The following is a 17,281-nucleotide window of genomic DNA, read 5'->3' on the forward strand; positions in this document are numbered from 1 at the left end:
TAACCAGACTAATGTAATAAAATCTGAAGAGGCAGAAGGACTGATTTAAGTAAATGACGGCGAAAGGTTTAACAGCAGAGATTAAATGTAAATATTGCATCAGGTTGTATGTAAAATATTGCATCAGTATATATAGTTTACATACTGTTTAGGCTGGATTGTCACACAGCATTCATGTTACAGGCAAGACTTGAGGCAAGTTTATTAAAATAGCACATGAACAGAAATTCACAATGCTTTACATAGAGTTAAAGCATACAGCATAATAACAGTGGTTAGACATACAGTATATATATATCATAAAAGGACTAATATGTAACAATCAATATTACAAACACTGCAACAATTGCGGGTCACATTAGCTGATTGCCTTATATTCCAAAATATAGTCGTGCTGTCTATTTATTATAAAAACTTCAAAATGAATTCTAGGGAGAGCTGGTTTAACATTTCCTGTATAATCCTGGGTTACTCCTCTAACCTTCTTTGCGCCTAACTTTGTCACAACATTCAGCCTGTATATGTAGTTGTCTTGATTCAGTATTCTGAATTCAGTGGGAAGTCTTTGTGCTTTGAGGCCCTGTAGAGAAAATAAGAACATGTATTACTTGTGTTTTGCTGGTAACAATGATGCATCCAGTAACCTCATCTCAAGCTTAAAGGAATTTGATTACATTTGGCTCTTAACCCATCATATCTCTTTATGTTGTTCTTTTTTCCGTGTATTGTCTTTCATTCTACTCACCATTGCAATTCGAAACCTCTCCAATTTTTGTTCAAGCTCAGTATGACCTTCACGTCGTCTTCACTTAATTCAAAGTCGAACAACTAAAAGAGACAGAACAGCCAATCAGCTCATATCCTCAATAGAACTATAGTTGAAAATGAAGCCGTAATAACACACATTCAGCAAAAGACTGCAACAAAAATAATCATTTTCTGAAGTTTGAGGATTGCTGTACTATACCTGGAAATTCTCCTTGATCCGATGGGGCGTTACTGACTTGGGAATGACAATCACATTCCTTTGGATGTGGAACCTGATGAGAACCTAGTGGGGACAGAGCATAGCATTGTCTAAGTATTGGGCTCTTCCCAAAAATCTTTGCATGACCACATTTATGATGGGCCAACACACAATTCTATACTGTTTCATTTTCCATGGTTAGACGTGTGTAACAAATTTTCCTCCTCCATGTGATAACGTTGACATATATTCCTTTCTGACCTGTAGCATGACTGACTCGGAATGGAGCATTACATTATTTCGGACAAAGCAGTCATGCACCCATTAACCAGAACACATTTAAACATCACAACAATACAGTAACTGCCTTTGTGCAGTACACTCGTGCTACTGCAATCTGCTCTTTACAACCTATATGTGCTTAGCTTTGTATTGCTAATAAGGATATGGGGTGTATATCACTGTTATTTTCTATGTGTTGCAAGGCATTTTGGATAAATGGTACAGTATGTGCTCCATTACAAACTTAAGCTTCATGTCTTCAACTGTAAGAGCCCATCCAGACAGGTTTTAAGACACACTGTATAAATTACTCTTGAAATAATACTTTTCCCCAGATACATTTCTCCAAAAAGTTCAATCTCATCCTTAAAAGCATTTAAATGACATCTACATCTTCTCACTCATTGAAAGTGTATTTTTTTTTTTTAAGTCACAAATCATGCAAACAAACTTTCCCCCTTCAAAAGATGAATGGTCTTCTACTGAGAGACTGCACATTCAAGCCTCCATAAAAAATAGCAATAAGCTAATAGTGACAGGGAGAGGTACTTAAATATAATACAATGTTATGGCCTAACTTTTCCAAGAGGAGAAAAGGGTAAATCAACATTAGGTTGATGGTTTTCTTTCCTACCTGTGCTGGAGTCTTGTTGTACTTATTAGCGATAGCCTTGATCTTAGGTTCCTCCAGGAGAGAGAGCTCATCAGATGGAGCCCTTTAGTAAATAAGAAAAAAATACAATGTGCAACAGCTGACATGTAAAGCTGTGCTTGCTATTCTGTGTGAGTGCTGTGTATGATGGGTGATTCTGCCTCTTACCAGGGTCTGTCAGGGGAACCCAGGGGGCTGTAAGCTGTCACTGAAATGCCCTTTGAGTGGCAGTAGTTAATCAGCTTCTCCTGGTTCAGGTACGGGTGGCACTCAATCTGCACACACAGATACATGTCATTCAAATGTACCCTTAAATATATTTTCTTTTACATTATGTTGCATAATGGCAATCTTGTCTTGCACCTGGTTGGTGGCTGGCTTGTACTTGAGGCCTGGCATGTTAAGAACAGCTTCAATCTGGTCCTTGTTGAAGTTTGAGATGCCAATAGCCTTGACCAACCCAGCATCTACTAGCTCTTCCATAGCCTATAAGACAGATTGCACACTGGTATTAGTAATGCATCTTGTTTTAAAAAGTCAAAGGTACCACTGTTAATGTGGTCATCTGATCAAAGTTGCAAGCAGTTAGTGCGTCAGTTTGAAACTGACGTAACATTAAATACATAAGTCACTTAAACAAATACCTTCCAAGTGTCTAAGAAGTTGCTGCCATCAGGAATAACCTGGCCCTGCTCATCCACAGGAAAAAGTTCGTCCCCTGGCTGCAGTGGCAAATAAAATCATTCATTCATTTCATTCTTATTTCTGATAATAAAACTTGTATGTATCCACAATATATAAACCAGTTTTTAGCTATCATAGTAGAGGTGAAGATTGCAGAGCAAATGTTAAGTATGGAAACATGAAAGTCTGGGTCCACAATGTTACACATATTCACGAAGGTCAAGTTTGCTTACTATACAAATGGTTCAATTTTAACATAATCTTTTGATGATGCTGTTCCTACAAACTTCTATTTTCTCTGGCTAAGACAGGGTAGTAGTATGCAAACCTTGGTTCCCATAGGGAAGTGCATGAGATAGAGGTCCACGTAATCCAGTTTCAGGTCACCGAGAGTCTTCTCACAGGCCCTCCTCACTAGAGATGGAAGGTGGAAGGTGCACCATAACTATGGAAAACAAACACATTTAATAAACATATCTGTAAGTACAAATTGACATTAGGACAAGCTGGTAATCTGGTTTGACATTAGGACAAGCTGGTAATCTGGTAGTGATACTTTAGTATTATTATGTCAAATTATCTCCTGGAACAAACAAGTCACATACACTATGTGGCTACCAAAATATGAAAATTTACCTATATATGTTTGTAACTTTTAGTAGATTTGCTTTATTGAATGTGCTATTTACTTTACTGACGATGAAGAGATCCTCTCTCTTCACCACTCCTTGGTCCATCATGGCATGAATTCCAGCCCCAACTTCTTCTTCATTCTGGTAGACATAAGCACCATCAATGTGCCTGTAACCGGCGCTTATAGCCACCTTCACAGCCTCAGTGACTTGTCCTGGGTTGGCCTAGTGAGGTTAGGGTGATACAAAGAAAAGGAAATTACAGACACAGATTAGCATCAGACTGTGGTAGTGATTGTCTTTTATGTGTGGTTCTGGCTTTACATCAGTGAATAACTAGGTTCTACTAGAATATATGAAATGATAAAAAATTAATGTACCTAAAGGGCATGTTGTCAATGCTTGTATCACCACTATGACTATTACTAAATATATATGTTCAGGCATAGGTCAGTGTGCAGTAAAATGTGAAAGTCATCCACCTGGATTAGTTCCAGATCATGCCGATGTTGGGGAGAATTAGCCGGTTTATTGCTTTACAAACACACTAACTAAACAGTAAATGTCACTGGACATTGTGCTGTCTAACATGGTTTACAGGTAGATTAGATAAAGGAAAACATAAAAAGGTAAAAGCTCCAGCAAGACTTGTAGTATACAGAGCAACTGCATTGTTAGACCTTATTGCTAACAATAAAATATTAGGTAGATGAACAATAACATTGTTCTGTATGCTACAAGTGTTGCTGGAGCTTTGACCTTTTTAGGCTTTTTTCCCTTTTCCATGCACCTTAGAAGTAGGTGCAGTTGTGCCGGAAACCTCTATTCTGCTTATCAAGGCAAACATAGACAGTAAAGATAATACAAGCTATAGACCTGCTGAAATCTACTGAGAGGATGTAGAGTATCAAGTCTGTACATCCATCATGATTTTTAAACATATTCTATTATAAGAATAACATGTTCAGCCTTACCCTCCATGTCCCTAGACCCACAATAGGCATCTTTGCTCCATTGTTGAGTGTAACTGCAGGTATCATGTTGGAGATCTTCAGCTGTGCAGCTCGACTCTCAGGAAACTACACTAGGCAGTAAGCAGTCTTTCCCATTAAGAGTCTGTGATAGAGGAGGGGTCAGTGGTTCGGAGGAAGTGCATCTGGGTTTGATTAGTCAAGCCTGCCTTCCCAAATGTTTATATAATGGGAATTTTCTGTTGAAACACAGAGAGGTATTACAGAGTGAGGAATGACTCAAACGCCCAAAGGTGTGATCACATGCAAGATCTCACTATATAACATGACTTCCGAGCAGACAGTGTCTGTGAAATTAGAAATGTACTGCTTTAATTCGTTCTGAGCAGCATAAACAAGGTTTAAGAAAGATCCTTTGTTGTTTGGGTCTAATTTGTGTCATTTTCTGTGAAACATTCATTTGATTTCAATTCACATTTCCTTTGTTGCATGTTCTATGTTATTAATACTGTATCACTTTGAGTTTAACTACAAATGAAATGCAATTTCAGTACAACAGGCAGCTTACTTTATCACTCTACATACATGTTTGAGTTGTTTGTTTGGTTTTTGCATTTTACAAATGACATTATTTCTGTTAAAGTGAGTCTATGTATTTATAACAATAGAAATAACAAATTATTCCTCTAAAGTTACAAGTCTTTCATCACAAAAGTTAAACTAGAAACAAACACGTTGATTTATTGATGTTGTTCCCACTTTTGGCCACTGAGGTGTCACTGTTGAGCAAAAGGTGCATAGTTTCGGTTTAAGGTTTATTGTAATGTATTATATGTAAAAAGAAAAAAGAATCCTAATATGCAAACATGACCTTTGATGCTTTGTACATGAAGACACACAGAGAAGAAGAAAAACATATACATGGTATTTGAAAGATTGACTCTGCATGTGTTTCTACTTGTTTTTGCTGATTCACCATGACTTGCATCTTCCCGTGCCAACAAAACTGTGCAGGGGTCAAACGTTTCAGCTCCAATTTCACAGAAAAATGTTAAGTAACTACACAACCAGCTCAGCAGATAAAATCAGATTATTAAACGAGTGCTCATAAAATAAGTTAATGACCAGCATTAGCACAGTGTGTGGCAACACTGAAATCCTAATGGATGGGTAAAAGGATTCATGGGTTTTTGATAATAATAATATGCTGTGTAAAGCAGTGTGTTGATTGACTCCTGGTGCTGCTGGCAAAAAGAGAAGGTCAACTGAACCAATAAAAGCAGATGGTGAATGGGGGGTAAATGTTAGAAGGAGGTCATAATTGTGCATATACATGGTAATGAAGGAGGTAGATGTATAATTGTGAAGTCATTCAATACAAAATATAATGCTAATATATATGTGAATTAATTAAGTTAAGGTAATTCTGTAATGAATACACCCTCAAATTTGTATGAGGGAGTCCATTTGTGAATGTTTCACCATAACCTCAAACCTGGAGGGAATTTTTCATGTTGATCATGACAGGCATGGATGTAAATGGCCTAAATGGGTAAATTGGGTAATTTTGGGAATGCCTTATTTACTGTAGATTAACTGAACCACACCTGTATGTGGTGTGTTGTAGCTAGTTTCACATCTGTATTCTTGCCACTGTTTGACATACTATTGCATGTTTTTACACTTTTAAATATGTGACCACAATCAGACATCTTTTTTCTTCTTCTAATAATCGCAGCCACTTCCCTTTTTGTTGTTTTGCTGTTTTCAATCACACTGCTCAACAGCATCAACCTCACATCTGTTTGCTATTAATGTCAAACCGATTAATGTCAACTTGGAGTGTAGCATTGCACGCCTACAGCTGTTGGCCACATCTTTATCTTTGAATATTTAACTGTGGAGGAGGACAGGGATACAAGTCAAGAATTTAATAAGACATCTCTCTCTGTTACACTTAATTGACTGGTTGTATCCATTTGTCTACCAATCCAACACTTACCACTTTCAGCTTGAGGATTGAGAGGATTGGTAGCTGCTACAGCTTGACATTGTATTGTGCTATGGGCCTGGGACACGTGGGCAATCAGCTGAACTGCCTGAAGGCAAAATATACTTCCTTTCAGTCATGTGCTGTTTCTTCTTGGAATACAATGCAGCATTTGAAGGGTTGAAATTCTAAATAGATTAAATGTCATACATATTTAGGGCAGGATAATTGAATTGATCCATTTGCATTGTCATGTTTAACCTTTTGACTTGATCTGGACGGCAGTGTCACAGGTCAAATATTTATGTTTTCATCCTTCTGTAGTTAAAAGCACATTTATTCTCTAATTGTTCTGATCTTCTTTTGAGTTTGAAACAAAAAAGGGAAGCTTTACTTCTTTCTCTCTTAATTATGTTTCCCACAAGTATGTACTATATTCTCTGCTGTGCCATTCACATAACTCAACTGGACTCTTAATCCTTGTATGTTAAATATGTTAGCAGTATGCGGGTTTAACACATTTTCTTACCCACAATATCTTTGTTTTTGACAAACTAGCCTTTATTATCTGGCGTTTCTTCTCACTGGCTGAAGCTGATTGTGTTTTACCCATGCCCTCCTGTTTAATGAAAGTACGCTCTCTGCTGGAGTTTTACTGGAACAACAGCTTTCCAGAATATAACAGTCAGCTCTATTGTAAGGCGTACTATAAGGAGCAGGAAAAACCTTATTCTATATTGCACTCCATTGCAGTGTAAATTGCATCGTTATTAGGTTGGTTTGCTGAAAACAACAAGTACTTTAATCAATTTATCCACTTCCCAAAATGAAACAATCACATTTGCTCTTGTAACTTTTTATTCATTCTTCAAACATTATCCAACCAATCAACATTCAGGGAACTCTCAGCGTGTACACACACACACACACACACACACACACACACACACACACACACACACACACACACACACACACACACACACACACACACACACACACACACACACACACACACACACACACACACACACACACACACACACACACACACACACACACACACAAAGTGCGAACGTTAGACAATGACATTTATACAGCACTGTCTATGAAAGATAGGCAACATGAAGAGCAAAGGTGCTAAATATTGCACATTATGATCAGTTCAGGAAAATAACTTCTCAGACCAAACAGTTGAGTGAGTACACAAACTTTGCCTGTTGCTAAGTTTACCAGCATTTGTCATGTGACTGATTTTCCTTTCCGAGCCTGACTGTGTGAAGGTAGATGCATCTCTAGAGGAAGAAAACTAAAAACGAGGTAACAGTTGATAACTCGCACACATCTCTGGAGGTTAGGCTCCATTTTCACAGCAAAATCTGATGCAAGCGCTTTACATCCAAATTTGTGAGAGTTGAAAGTATTTTGATACTGTGTCACTTTTGCCAGTCTTTAAGCTAATGAATAAAAACCAAGAAAGAAAATGTACAATGTCAGCATACAATCGGCTTAGGTGGTTTTACATCAGCAAAAGCTTTAGGGATCACAAAAATAGTCTATGGCGTGAAAAACTTTAGAATGAATGTTTAATACATCTTATTGCCTGACTGCTTTCATAAGAAAAAATCTATTTAAATGATCTTTTAATGCCATACCTGAGACAACAATTGTGTACCATCATAAAAATGATTCATTTTCACTGACAAAAGTAAACACGACGAACCTGGAGACCAAGGGAGGTATTCCAATAAAACATAAGACTTATTTCCGTGCTGTGAGCCATAATGTGTGTGAGTTATTGCTTGGAAGCAGCCGTTTCATTAGGCCAACTTTGATATTTGTTCCTGGAGGAAATTACATATGGCAAATTACAAAAACCACACAAAACCATGTTCTTATTCCACCCAGTGATAAATTAGCATTGAATTCCAAAACCACAACTAAAAGACCGTAACCCAGCAGTGTCCCAAGTGGCTGTTCTTTGAAGAGAGCCATTTTCCATGCTCTGCTTCTCTCAGGAGCAGTCGGTGAAGGTGGTCACCATGTTGCCCCTACGCTGGGTCACTGTTCTGCAGTGCTGCTTCCCCGAGCTCTGGAATCTGCTCTCAGTCCTGGAACTGTGTGTATTAAAGGAGAACATCTTTTCCAAGTCCTCAAACATGTCGTCGAACAATCCTCCACCGAAAGACCCCTGCTGAAACTGTCTCCTCTGCCTGTTCATGGCCTCCCGGTGAGCCTGGAAATGGCTGTCAGAGTGTCTCTTTTGGTGGGCATGACTGTGGGAGTGGAAGTGGTGTTGGTGTTGGTGTTGCTGTTGCTGACCAAATGGGTCGTAGTCTTTGAAAAGGTCATCGAAATTGAAGGACTGGAAGTGCTGGTTGAAGTTGTAGTTGTAACTGCCTCCGCCTCCTCCTCCTCCTGCTCCATGACCCTCCCCTGGAGACGGGCCATGGCCAAACTGGTCATATTCTCGCCTCCTCTTATCATCTGATAGCGTCTCATAGGCTGGCAAAGACAAAGACACGTTACATCACTCACTGTTTGTTGTGTAGACAAAATATCAGGGAAATAAACTTCATTTGCAAACATTGCACACTTCTTCAGTGTGCTAAAATACTTCTATAAGTTGGTAAAAAAATATTTTTGTTTAATCTCAGACAGCGTAGTGATAAGTTTGTTATCTATCAATTGTAGAAATAAATCAATATTTGACTTTCTGTCCTACTGAAGCTGAAGGGAAACATTGTGGCAATAAATATGTTATTGAAAATGCAGATTGTGGTGTTCAACACTAAACACAAAAAAGGCTAAATTACTTGTGTCTTTCAGGCATTAACAATGGATTTTAAAAAAAGTTTGGAGATCATATAAACAGCATAAATTAACCAGAAAGGCTGAACTAGAATGAAAAAATAGAACAGTGTACACAGTTTATTTATACTTATTCTACAACTTTATTCTAGTGGAAGGGTATTTTTACATGCAGTTTATGTTTGCAATGCTTCAACCAAAAACCTACATTTCTTTCTGACAGGAAAACAGCTGGTGTAAAAAAAGACAGCTGGGTATGTAAATAGACTGAGGCGGTTCCCCTACATTACACAGTGACATAAAGACACACTTACCCTCTGCTATTTCTCTGAATTTAACCTCGGCGTCAGGGCCCTTATTTCGGTCAGGATGGTACTTTAGGGCCAGCTTATGGAAGGCCTTCTTGATCTGGCGGTCAGTGGCATCTTTCGGCACCCCCAGGATGTCATAGTAGTCTCTCTTAGCCAGGATGAACTCTGAGATCAGCAGAACATGTACTGCTAGCAGCAACACAGACTGCGCCGTGGCCATACTGGTGGTTTTGGCACCTTTTTTTGTGGCTGTGAAAAGAGCAATTTGACAGCTCAGCGGTGACGCTTCACACATCTCGAAACGGTTTCAAAATGCAGTAATTGTGTACTAACTATTACACGAACAGCTTTAAAGCGGAGTAAAGGTTATATGACGTTGCAATGCTAACTGACATTACATTGCAAGCTAGTTAAAACAGAGAGGCTAAAGAAAACGACAACTCACCCTTTTAGTTGTATAAGTGAGAAACTTAATTAGCTCTGCTTTCGTAAAACCTGTCAATTATGCTCTTTTTTCGGTTCTAACACAAAGCACCTGTGACAAATAAAGCGTAATGAAAACGAGGCATTACCTGGAGACTTGGTGACACACAGCCTGGGGATACTTCTATCAGCCGCCGACAGCTCCAGCTGATGCGAAACGAAAGCTAACAATTGTTGACGAGTTGCATTCCTGAGCTGTAACACCACGACTCGCAACGCTATTGGTCGAGCTCCCGAACACAGTGACTCAGAGCGATGTGATTGGCTGAAACTAAGCGCACGTGGAGAATGGGAATAGCCCGAAAAGAATCAGTGAGAAGCAAGATGAACAACTGCGCTTACTTCCGTCTTCGCTTTGCTCTTCTTTGATCAACCTGTAAAAAACTCCACATGTTTAAATCCCACTCTGTAGCACGAATACGCGTATATTTGTGCTTTTCTGAATTAATTTCGCTCAAAATATATGATGAATGCTCAAAGGAGGTGTGTCCTCCTTTGTCAAAATAACTTCGCTTCGGTGCGGTTGCGCAAACGTTTGTGATCACAGACCGTAGGTGAACTTTCTTGATAATGAGCGTAACAGCGACAACGTCATCTCCGCTACGTGAGCCCACAAACCCGGAGGTGACAGTTCGTGAGCGCTTTATGTTTAAAAAAATTGCCACAAACGTCGCTTAAAACGTTTTTTTATGTAATGTCGCCGCAGATATGCCACGATACTGCGCAGTGAAAACATGCAGGAACCGCGGGGGGACTGCGTCTAGACAAGATAACAAGAGAATTAGCTTCTATCCGTATGTTGGCTTTTTTTTCTGTGATGTATGAGTTGAAATGTTTGTTTATTTAGCTCCAGGTGCTGCTTTGTTGATAGCTTTCCATCTTTAGTCGAAGATAATATAAGATATAGTAGTTGTGGGAGGTTAACAGTAGTGTTTGCCATGTTAGAAACGGTATTATATTAGATGTATATTATTGTTGGTGTTTATGTGACGTGGGGGGAAAGGGATATGTGAGGCTGTTGGGAGGCAGTGCAGAATAGTGATCATGTTTGGAACGATGCAACATACACATTATAATGCTTATAATGCATCTCAGCTGGACTGACAAAGACTTTACTTGTCCCTCCCTACTGTCCACCAGATTTCCCTTGCAAGACAAACCAAGGCTTCAGAGATGGGTGGACAACATGAAGCGGGAGGAGTGGACCCCGAGTCGACATCAGTATCTGTGCAGCGAGCACTTCACAGAGGACTGCTTTGACATCCGATGGGGCATCCGCTACCTGAAAAACACAGCCATCCCAACTATTTTTCCCTCCATTGAAGATGTATGTTATCTGTCCTTACACACACCAAAAACTCAAGTTAATGTCAGTGAAAGAGCATAATATGTAAGAGCACTCTTTCACTTGCAGTGTTAAGGCTATCCAAAGCTGAATTTTTGGTTTGCAGCAAGGCTTTACTTAATTTTTAATTCTGTTGCATGTGTTTGACCAGGAATTCAGATTTTATTGTCTAAACCCATCTCCTTTTTTTTATCTCAGGATTGTGAGAAAGTGGCCACCATTAAAAGAAGCCCCAAAGCTAAATCCAGGACATTTGACATCGAGCCCACTGGATCTGACTCCCCTCTCAATAAGAGGCCGCTCATATTGAGCAGAACATGCAAAAAGATCCAGTCAACTACAATGAATCACGTAGTTGAAGAGCACACAGAGTTGACAGATCCAATTCATGTAGGTGTATTTGAGCTACCTCTTGTCCCAGACACCGGCAACTTCTGTCATTCAAATGTCTCAGAAATAGAGACCACTGCTTGTGAGATACAAGGTGACTGTGGAATGCCAATAGCGTCCTGTCTCTCACTGTCCCCATGCAATGAGCTCCATTCTGAGGAACAGGGGAAATCGACTGTGACTGTGTTGTGCTGCGAATCGCTAGGCTCCCTCTCCAACGGTGAGGCAAATGTGGATGCAGCTGCCCTCCAAGCAGCACTAGGCCAGGCTTTTAGCTTTGTTCCTGTGGAAATTGTCAAGGATGATCCTGCAGGCTGCCTTTTAGGGGACAGAGGACCCAGTGAGGGAGAGCACATTTCTGTTTACGAGCACTCTTACTGTAGACCGGACACGGACAAAGATCAGCTTTGGAGTAAAATCTTGAGTTTGCACGCAAAGATCTTGGAACTTGATCACAGGGAAGAGAGCACTATGGCTAAAATCCACACTCTGGAGACTGAGATAGCCCTCCTGAAGAGGGATAGTGCTGGTTTTAAAGAGAAGCAGAAAGTTTTAGAAGATAATATATCATCCGTGTTGCTCTGATTTTGCAAGTAATGGACCGGTGTGCACTCTGATTGTGAATGTACATGTATTTAATTGTTACACTTGAATCACTTTTGCAAATGTGTTACATACTCTAATACATTCCATACATAAAGCACAGCAGCAAAAATGTGTCTGATTTTCCTCAAATCTGTTGGTACTCACCATTTGCGCTCATATTTCCATTTTACAATTGTATATCAATTTATGTCCACATAGTGGCACTGTTTGGCCATCTTTAAAGGAAGTGTCTTAACGCTCCACTTTTTAAAGCTTTGGTTTGTTGCTATGCGTTACATATCCTGTCAGGTGTCGACATATTTTACATGATCAGATCTCAGATACCATCAATAATGTTTTGAACTTGAAAAAAATGAATGTATTTCTGTTTTTGTTATGCAGGGCCATCAGCCTGTTGTATTTTATCGTCATCGTCGTGTTTAACAGTTGGCTTTATTACAGTTAGCTGTTCTTTGTTTATTTTCAAGTTATTTGATGTTTGGTGTCAATAATTATGATTTTATATAGTTTCATATTTTCTTTATTTATTTACAAGTTTCTTTTTGTTCGAGTTGATTCTAAATGGTGATTTGTTAAGGAACACTGAGGATCATGTCTGAAACATATTTTTGGCTTGGAAAATCCGCTACTATGAACTAAATTCAGCAGCTACTGTTTGCTATATGTGCCAATACCCATAGTGTGACATATTCATTGAAACAGAGGCTCTATTTATTTCTGTGCTATGCCTGATTACCACACATCATTCTATACAGCCTCCTACAAATCTAAGATATCCTGCTTTACATGAAAAACAGTTAATTTCAAGATGAATAAACTATACTGTAAACATTTATCTTAAAACATGCTCCTCTCCAGGGCTGTGTTTGTGTTCACTGTGTCACCGATGATTGTTTTAAACCCCACAATGACATGAACATGAACCAGCAGTAGGATTTATCTCCCTCTTTCCCACCCCTGGGCCCTGAATTAGTCATCATAGTATTTTGGCCAAGTGAGATACTTAATCCTATTTGAAGCAGCTTTCCGGAATAAAAGGCGCCATAGGCTGTCTCTTCACTGTCACAGGCCTGGTCACAAACATTGTGTGACAGGGTGATAATGTTAGAACATCCTATTTTCAGCCCTCACCTGCGATGAAAATAGAATATTACTGTACATTTCCACATCTTGAATACAACTGCATCATCCAATTTACTAAAAGAGAGAACGCATGTATGCTTTTAACTGAGCAGAGCATGACGTCAATTACAATACATCAGGCTAAAAAAAGATGGCCTATATTTATGATTTTGGAATGAAACACAATGATCTTTATTATGATACACTTTGGTTTTCCACACCTGTGATGTGTGAGAGAGAAAGAGAGGCAGGGGAGAGGGTGAACTGCTTTGTGATTTAATTAAATTGAATGAGTTCACATATGAAAGGATTTGCGAAGTGCAATTTCAAATGACTTTAGGGTGTTGCATTACATGAAAAGGCTACAAAATGACACAATTCATCTCTGGGCTCTGCTGTGATGGCATGGATTAAGAGAATGTATTCTCGAAATTACTAAAGAAATGAAATTGTTGTAATCCTGTTGCCCTGCGTCTCTGAGCAAAAACAAAACATCACTGTGGTGCATTAGGGGGCTAATGCACTGAGATGTCTTGGCAAGGACCAAATCTTCCAGAGATAAGTGCATATCTTGACATCTAAGTGCAGTACAGTTATAATATTGGGTTTAAATGTGCAACATTAACAAAGGAGTCATTCATAACCAAGGAAATTGCCAACTGATGATCAGTAAAAACAACTAAAATAGATAATAAAAAACATCATGCCTTTATAGAAATGAAATTGAAATAAATTTCCTTTTGCACCACATCTGTACTACAGAAGCTATTTCTGATCATACAAAAAGGCAAAGCCATGCAATCAGGAGGAAACGATACAAATTTATGCAGCTCACAAGAGTTCACATCATTACTACTACTGTGTGTGTATAATACAATAAAAATGATATTTTATGTCTTGGTCTATTTTGAAGTGGCTTTCATCTTTTCATCCTCCTGCACTGTATGTAAAGACAGTACTGTGGTGTGTGTGAGCATTGAAACAACTGTTATGCTGGTATATTTCAACATGCAAATGTCTCCGCTTGTTTCACAGTCACAGACAATTAACTAAAACATTGCAACACCAATAGACTTAAGCACATGATCCATAATGGATTTTCTACATTTGCTGGGAGTTGTTTTAAAAAACAAAACAAAAAAAACATCAGACATTGATATACAGATCACCCCATCCTGTAGCCATCAGGGACTGGCTTCTTTCTTGAGTGGCATTCACAGATTAAATGAACTGTAATAGTTTTGGCACATGTAGTTATGCCTTATTGTTAGCTATAGTAGAGATATATCCAAGGATTGGTGCAACTGTTGAGACTGGCCAGCAACATGATGATAGCAAACACTGGACCTGGGAGAAAGAGAGGGATGGGGAGAGAGAGAGAGAGAGAGAGAGAGAGAGAGAGAGAGAGAGAGAGAGAGAGAGAGAGAGAGAGAAAGAGAGATGTTATGCGTATAGGGTCCAGATACGAGCAGAGTCAATTAGCTTGACATATAAAATATAAAATATCATGTTCATTATTAATATGTATATACAGGCATTCACAGCAGTGACATTAAATATAATTAAAGTTTTATTTGCCCCCCAAAAGGATTCTAGAGGACCTCCTGGTCATCACTGGACATGCCTTGCCTCCCAATTAGACCAACCTTGTGTAGGTGCACTGCTTGGGCTCCATGCAGACCATAACTGCACAATAAAAAATGGACTCCAACAAACAGTGTATGCCATTATAATGACAAATGTCATTTTCACAGTCTTTAGCATCACGTTGGACACCCCTTTCGTGCCTGTGCGCCCTGCTTGGAGCGCTTTCCTCTTCATGTTGAAGTAGATTGTTGTGCATATTCTTATTTGGCAATGGAGCACAATAACGGCAGGCAGACCAAACACTGACAGAGTAATCCAGCTGATGTATATCCGACTCCCCCACGGTTCAATAAATGTTGCCCAGCAGTCGTAGTGGTTCTCCTCCACCTCCCGGAGAGAAAAGATGAAGAGCTGAGGCGAACTGAAGGCGAGTGAAACCAGCCATGCGGCACCTATAGAGCGATACCTCCGAAATGAGCCCCTCATGAAAGAAACCATCGGCTTACACACAGCATGATATCTGTCTATGGTCATAGCCACTATCATGTAAGAGGAGGCAAACATCCCAACCACCTGCAAGTATTTTACGTTTCGGCACAGGAAGTCAGTGCCTCTGAACCTGTGCGTAATTTCAATGGAAAATTGCGGCAGGACTTGGAAAAACGCGACCACCAGGTCTGCCAAGCACAGGTGCAAGAGGAACAGCTGGGTCTTAGAGTTTCTTTTTCGCTTTTTCCAAAGTGTACCCAAGAAGAAAACATTACCACATGTTGCAAGCACAAAAATCAAACCCAAAACTCCAGCTCTGATGAGCGCCAAACGTTCATAGTACACTTCTCCATCCGTGTCTGTTACCTTTCCAGAGCTGTTGGTGCTGGTATCCATTTAGACGCAGATTCCTCGTATGTCAAGTAGAAAAGTTCTTAAAAGGGAGATTTATTGCTCCCTGTAAACCAAATCTGAGAGCTGAATAGACAGACTGAACGCTATCAAGGAACCAGCTGAAGTTGTAGCCTATCATGAAATAGCACCGCCACATATACCTCACAAAAGATAATCACTTGTGCAGAACTGCGTAGTTTAATGGGGAGGCATGTCACAGAGTGCTGCATGTAAGGAGCAGTGATAGAATAAGAATGTTGCTCCCACTTAACCCATGAGGAATTGACTTTCTGTATGTTGGATATATTACATAATACAAGGTGGCATGGGCATGAGGCAGAAGAAAATGACAGTGTTTCAGGCTTGTAATGCATCCAGCCTCCATCATATCCTCTTCTTTTTTTGCTGCACATGGCAAGTGACCAGAAGCTATTTCTCCTTTAGATGAAGTTCATGTTATACCTGAAAGAGCTATTGTTTATTTTGGGGTCTTAGAAAGAGTTTCTGTTCATTCATTCCATTATACAGTTCTTGTATAATACAATATTCAAATCATCATCGTAGTGTGCTACAATGGCATGAGTCATTTCTTGCATTGTTTTTCTTGTGTAGAGCTTGATGAACTCTCATCTGACCTGAAAATCTAAGCATACCATTAGCAATAATTACTACCCTACTGTGATAGAAATTATCAGACCTTTCCAGACCATCATGGTTAAAAGCCAGCACATTTCAAAAGAAGTCATTTTCAAGTGAACGTGGGATTTTTCTTTTCTCCTTATATAAATGAGGATAGTTCATCACTAATATCTCTACATAACACCCCTTTCTAACTTGTCTGTGCTTTTATCTCTTCAAGCTGGACTACTGCAATGCGTTTTTCACAGGGATCTCTGGCAGGACCATGCAGAAGCTCTGGTATATTTCAGAACAGCGCTGCCAGGATTCTGATGAACAAACATATAACACCAATTATGTTGTCACTGCACTGGCTCCCTGTTTCCTTCTGGATTGACTACAAAGTCCCGCTACTGAAATATAAGTCAATTAAAAGACATGCCTTCTCATACTCATACAGCAACTGTTAATACCATAAAACTCCACCTTCACACTCAGATCTGCCAGCAGTTTGCTCCTCTGGGCCCCCAGTACTAAGCACTGGGGATCAAGCCTTCTGCCCTGCTGCACCACACTTGTGGAACAGCTTTCATAACCATCTTACAGCAGCACAGACCTATACAAAGGTTATACAAACCTTTCTATTCAGGCACGCTTTTTCATCTGAACTCTTATTACTATGTTTTATGTTGTGTGTTCTATGTTATTAATACTGTCGTACTTTGAGTTTCACCCTGATTGAAAAGTGAAAATTAAATGTTCTAGTATATATTCATTTCTTTTGAAATGGCACATCCACACCTATTTTAGCCATTTGCCTTGATCTGTTGTAAGGTATGGAGATATTATCAGATCAGTCTTCAGCCATTGTCACATAGCAAACTTACCCCGGTGCTCACTAAGAAATAAAATACCATGAATGCCCACATAAGTCAAGTGCCCACTGTA

At 39.4% G+C, this 17,281-nt stretch overlaps 4 protein-coding genes across 7 annotated transcripts in view; 1 reads left to right on the forward strand and 3 right to left on the reverse strand.

Moving 5' to 3' along the window:
* Positions 1 to 9,955, reverse strand: part of LOC134004672 (dnaJ homolog subfamily B member 9-like) — a 435,649-nt gene extending 425,694 nt beyond the window's left edge. Inside the window, exons 1-4 of one of the 4 annotated variants that reach the window (XR_009927848.1) lie at positions 9,873 to 9,931; positions 9,304 to 9,549; positions 7,167 to 8,683; positions 7,019 to 7,082 (exon numbers count right to left, since the gene is read on the reverse strand). Coding sequence is in view for 1 of the 4 variants with exons in the window: in XM_062444030.1 (XP_062300014.1) it covers positions 8,193 to 8,683; positions 9,304 to 9,520 (708 nt within the window). In the remaining 3 variants the exon portion in view is untranslated. Of the gene's footprint in view, positions 1 to 7,018; positions 8,684 to 9,303; positions 9,550 to 9,872 lie in introns of those variants that run through there. The other 3 variants (XR_009927847.1, XR_009927846.1, XM_062444030.1) reach the window with 3 other exon arrangements.
* On the reverse strand, positions 171 to 4,422 carry LOC134004181 (aldo-keto reductase family 1 member B1-like). The gene is made up of 10 exons (XM_062443356.1): positions 4,192 to 4,422; positions 3,275 to 3,442; positions 2,914 to 3,030; positions 2,546 to 2,623; positions 2,265 to 2,387; positions 2,070 to 2,176; positions 1,884 to 1,965; positions 968 to 1,051; positions 746 to 828; positions 171 to 580 (listed from the first exon to the last, which is right to left on the reverse strand). The coding sequence occupies exons 1-10, from the start codon at positions 4,255 to 4,257 to the stop codon at positions 538 to 540; spliced, it is 951 nt and encodes a 316-aa protein (XP_062299340.1). The 5' UTR covers positions 4,258 to 4,422; the 3' UTR covers positions 171 to 537.
* A 449-nt stretch (positions 9,956 to 10,404) lies between the features above and the next one.
* Positions 10,405 to 12,878, forward strand: LOC134004650 (THAP domain-containing protein 5-like). Its single transcript, XM_062443996.1, has 3 exons — positions 10,405 to 10,577; positions 10,924 to 11,110; positions 11,327 to 12,878. The coding sequence occupies exons 1-3, from the start codon at positions 10,492 to 10,494 to the stop codon at positions 12,101 to 12,103; spliced, it is 1,050 nt and encodes a 349-aa protein (XP_062299980.1). The 5' UTR covers positions 10,405 to 10,491; the 3' UTR covers positions 12,104 to 12,878.
* A 1,635-nt stretch (positions 12,879 to 14,513) lies between these two features.
* Positions 14,514 to 15,718, reverse strand: avpr2l (arginine vasopressin receptor 2, like). The gene is made up of 2 exons (XM_062443670.1): positions 14,893 to 15,718; positions 14,514 to 14,593 (listed from the first exon to the last, which is right to left on the reverse strand). Exons 1-2 carry the CDS (start codon positions 15,716 to 15,718, stop codon positions 14,514 to 14,516), a joined length of 906 nt encoding a protein of 301 aa, XP_062299654.1.
* Between the last annotated feature and the right edge of the window lie 1,563 nt (positions 15,719 to 17,281).

The sequence above is a fragment of the Scomber scombrus genome, chromosome 22 (assembly GCF_963691925.1).
Source record: "Scomber scombrus chromosome 22, fScoSco1.1, whole genome shotgun sequence".
NCBI lineage: Eukaryota > Metazoa > Chordata > Actinopteri > Scombriformes > Scombridae > Scomber > Scomber scombrus.

Excerpts from the sequence above, each read along its gene's own strand:
- LOC134004181 (XM_062443356.1), bottom strand. The coding sequence starts at position 4,257 with ATGATACCTGCAGTTACACTCAACAATGGAGCAAAGATGCCTATTGTG. Across the intron at positions 3,443-4,191 it reads TGGGTCTAGGGACATGGAGG|GCCAACCCAGGACAAGTCAC; the intron begins GTAAGGCTGAAC and ends TAACCTCACTAG. Across the intron at positions 1,052-1,883 it reads ACAACAAGACTCCAGCACAG|GTTCTCATCAGGTTCCACAT; the intron begins GTAGGAAAGAAA and ends TGTCCCCACTAG.
- LOC134004650 (XM_062443996.1), top strand. The coding sequence starts at position 10,492 with ATGCCACGATACTGCGCAGTGAAAACATGCAGGAACCGCGGGGGGACT. Across the intron at positions 10,578-10,923 it reads AAGAGAATTAGCTTCTATCC|ATTTCCCTTGCAAGACAAAC; the intron begins GTATGTTGGCTT and ends ACTGTCCACCAG. Across the intron at positions 11,111-11,326 it reads TTTTTCCCTCCATTGAAGAT|GATTGTGAGAAAGTGGCCAC; the intron begins GTATGTTATCTG and ends TTTTTATCTCAG.
- avpr2l (XM_062443670.1), bottom strand. The coding sequence starts at position 15,718 with ATGGATACCAGCACCAACAGCTCTGGAAAGGTAACAGACACGGATGGA. Across the intron at positions 14,594-14,892 it reads AAGCAGTGCACCTACACAAG|GTCCAGTGTTTGCTATCATC; the intron begins GTTGGTCTAATT and ends TCTTTCTCCCAG.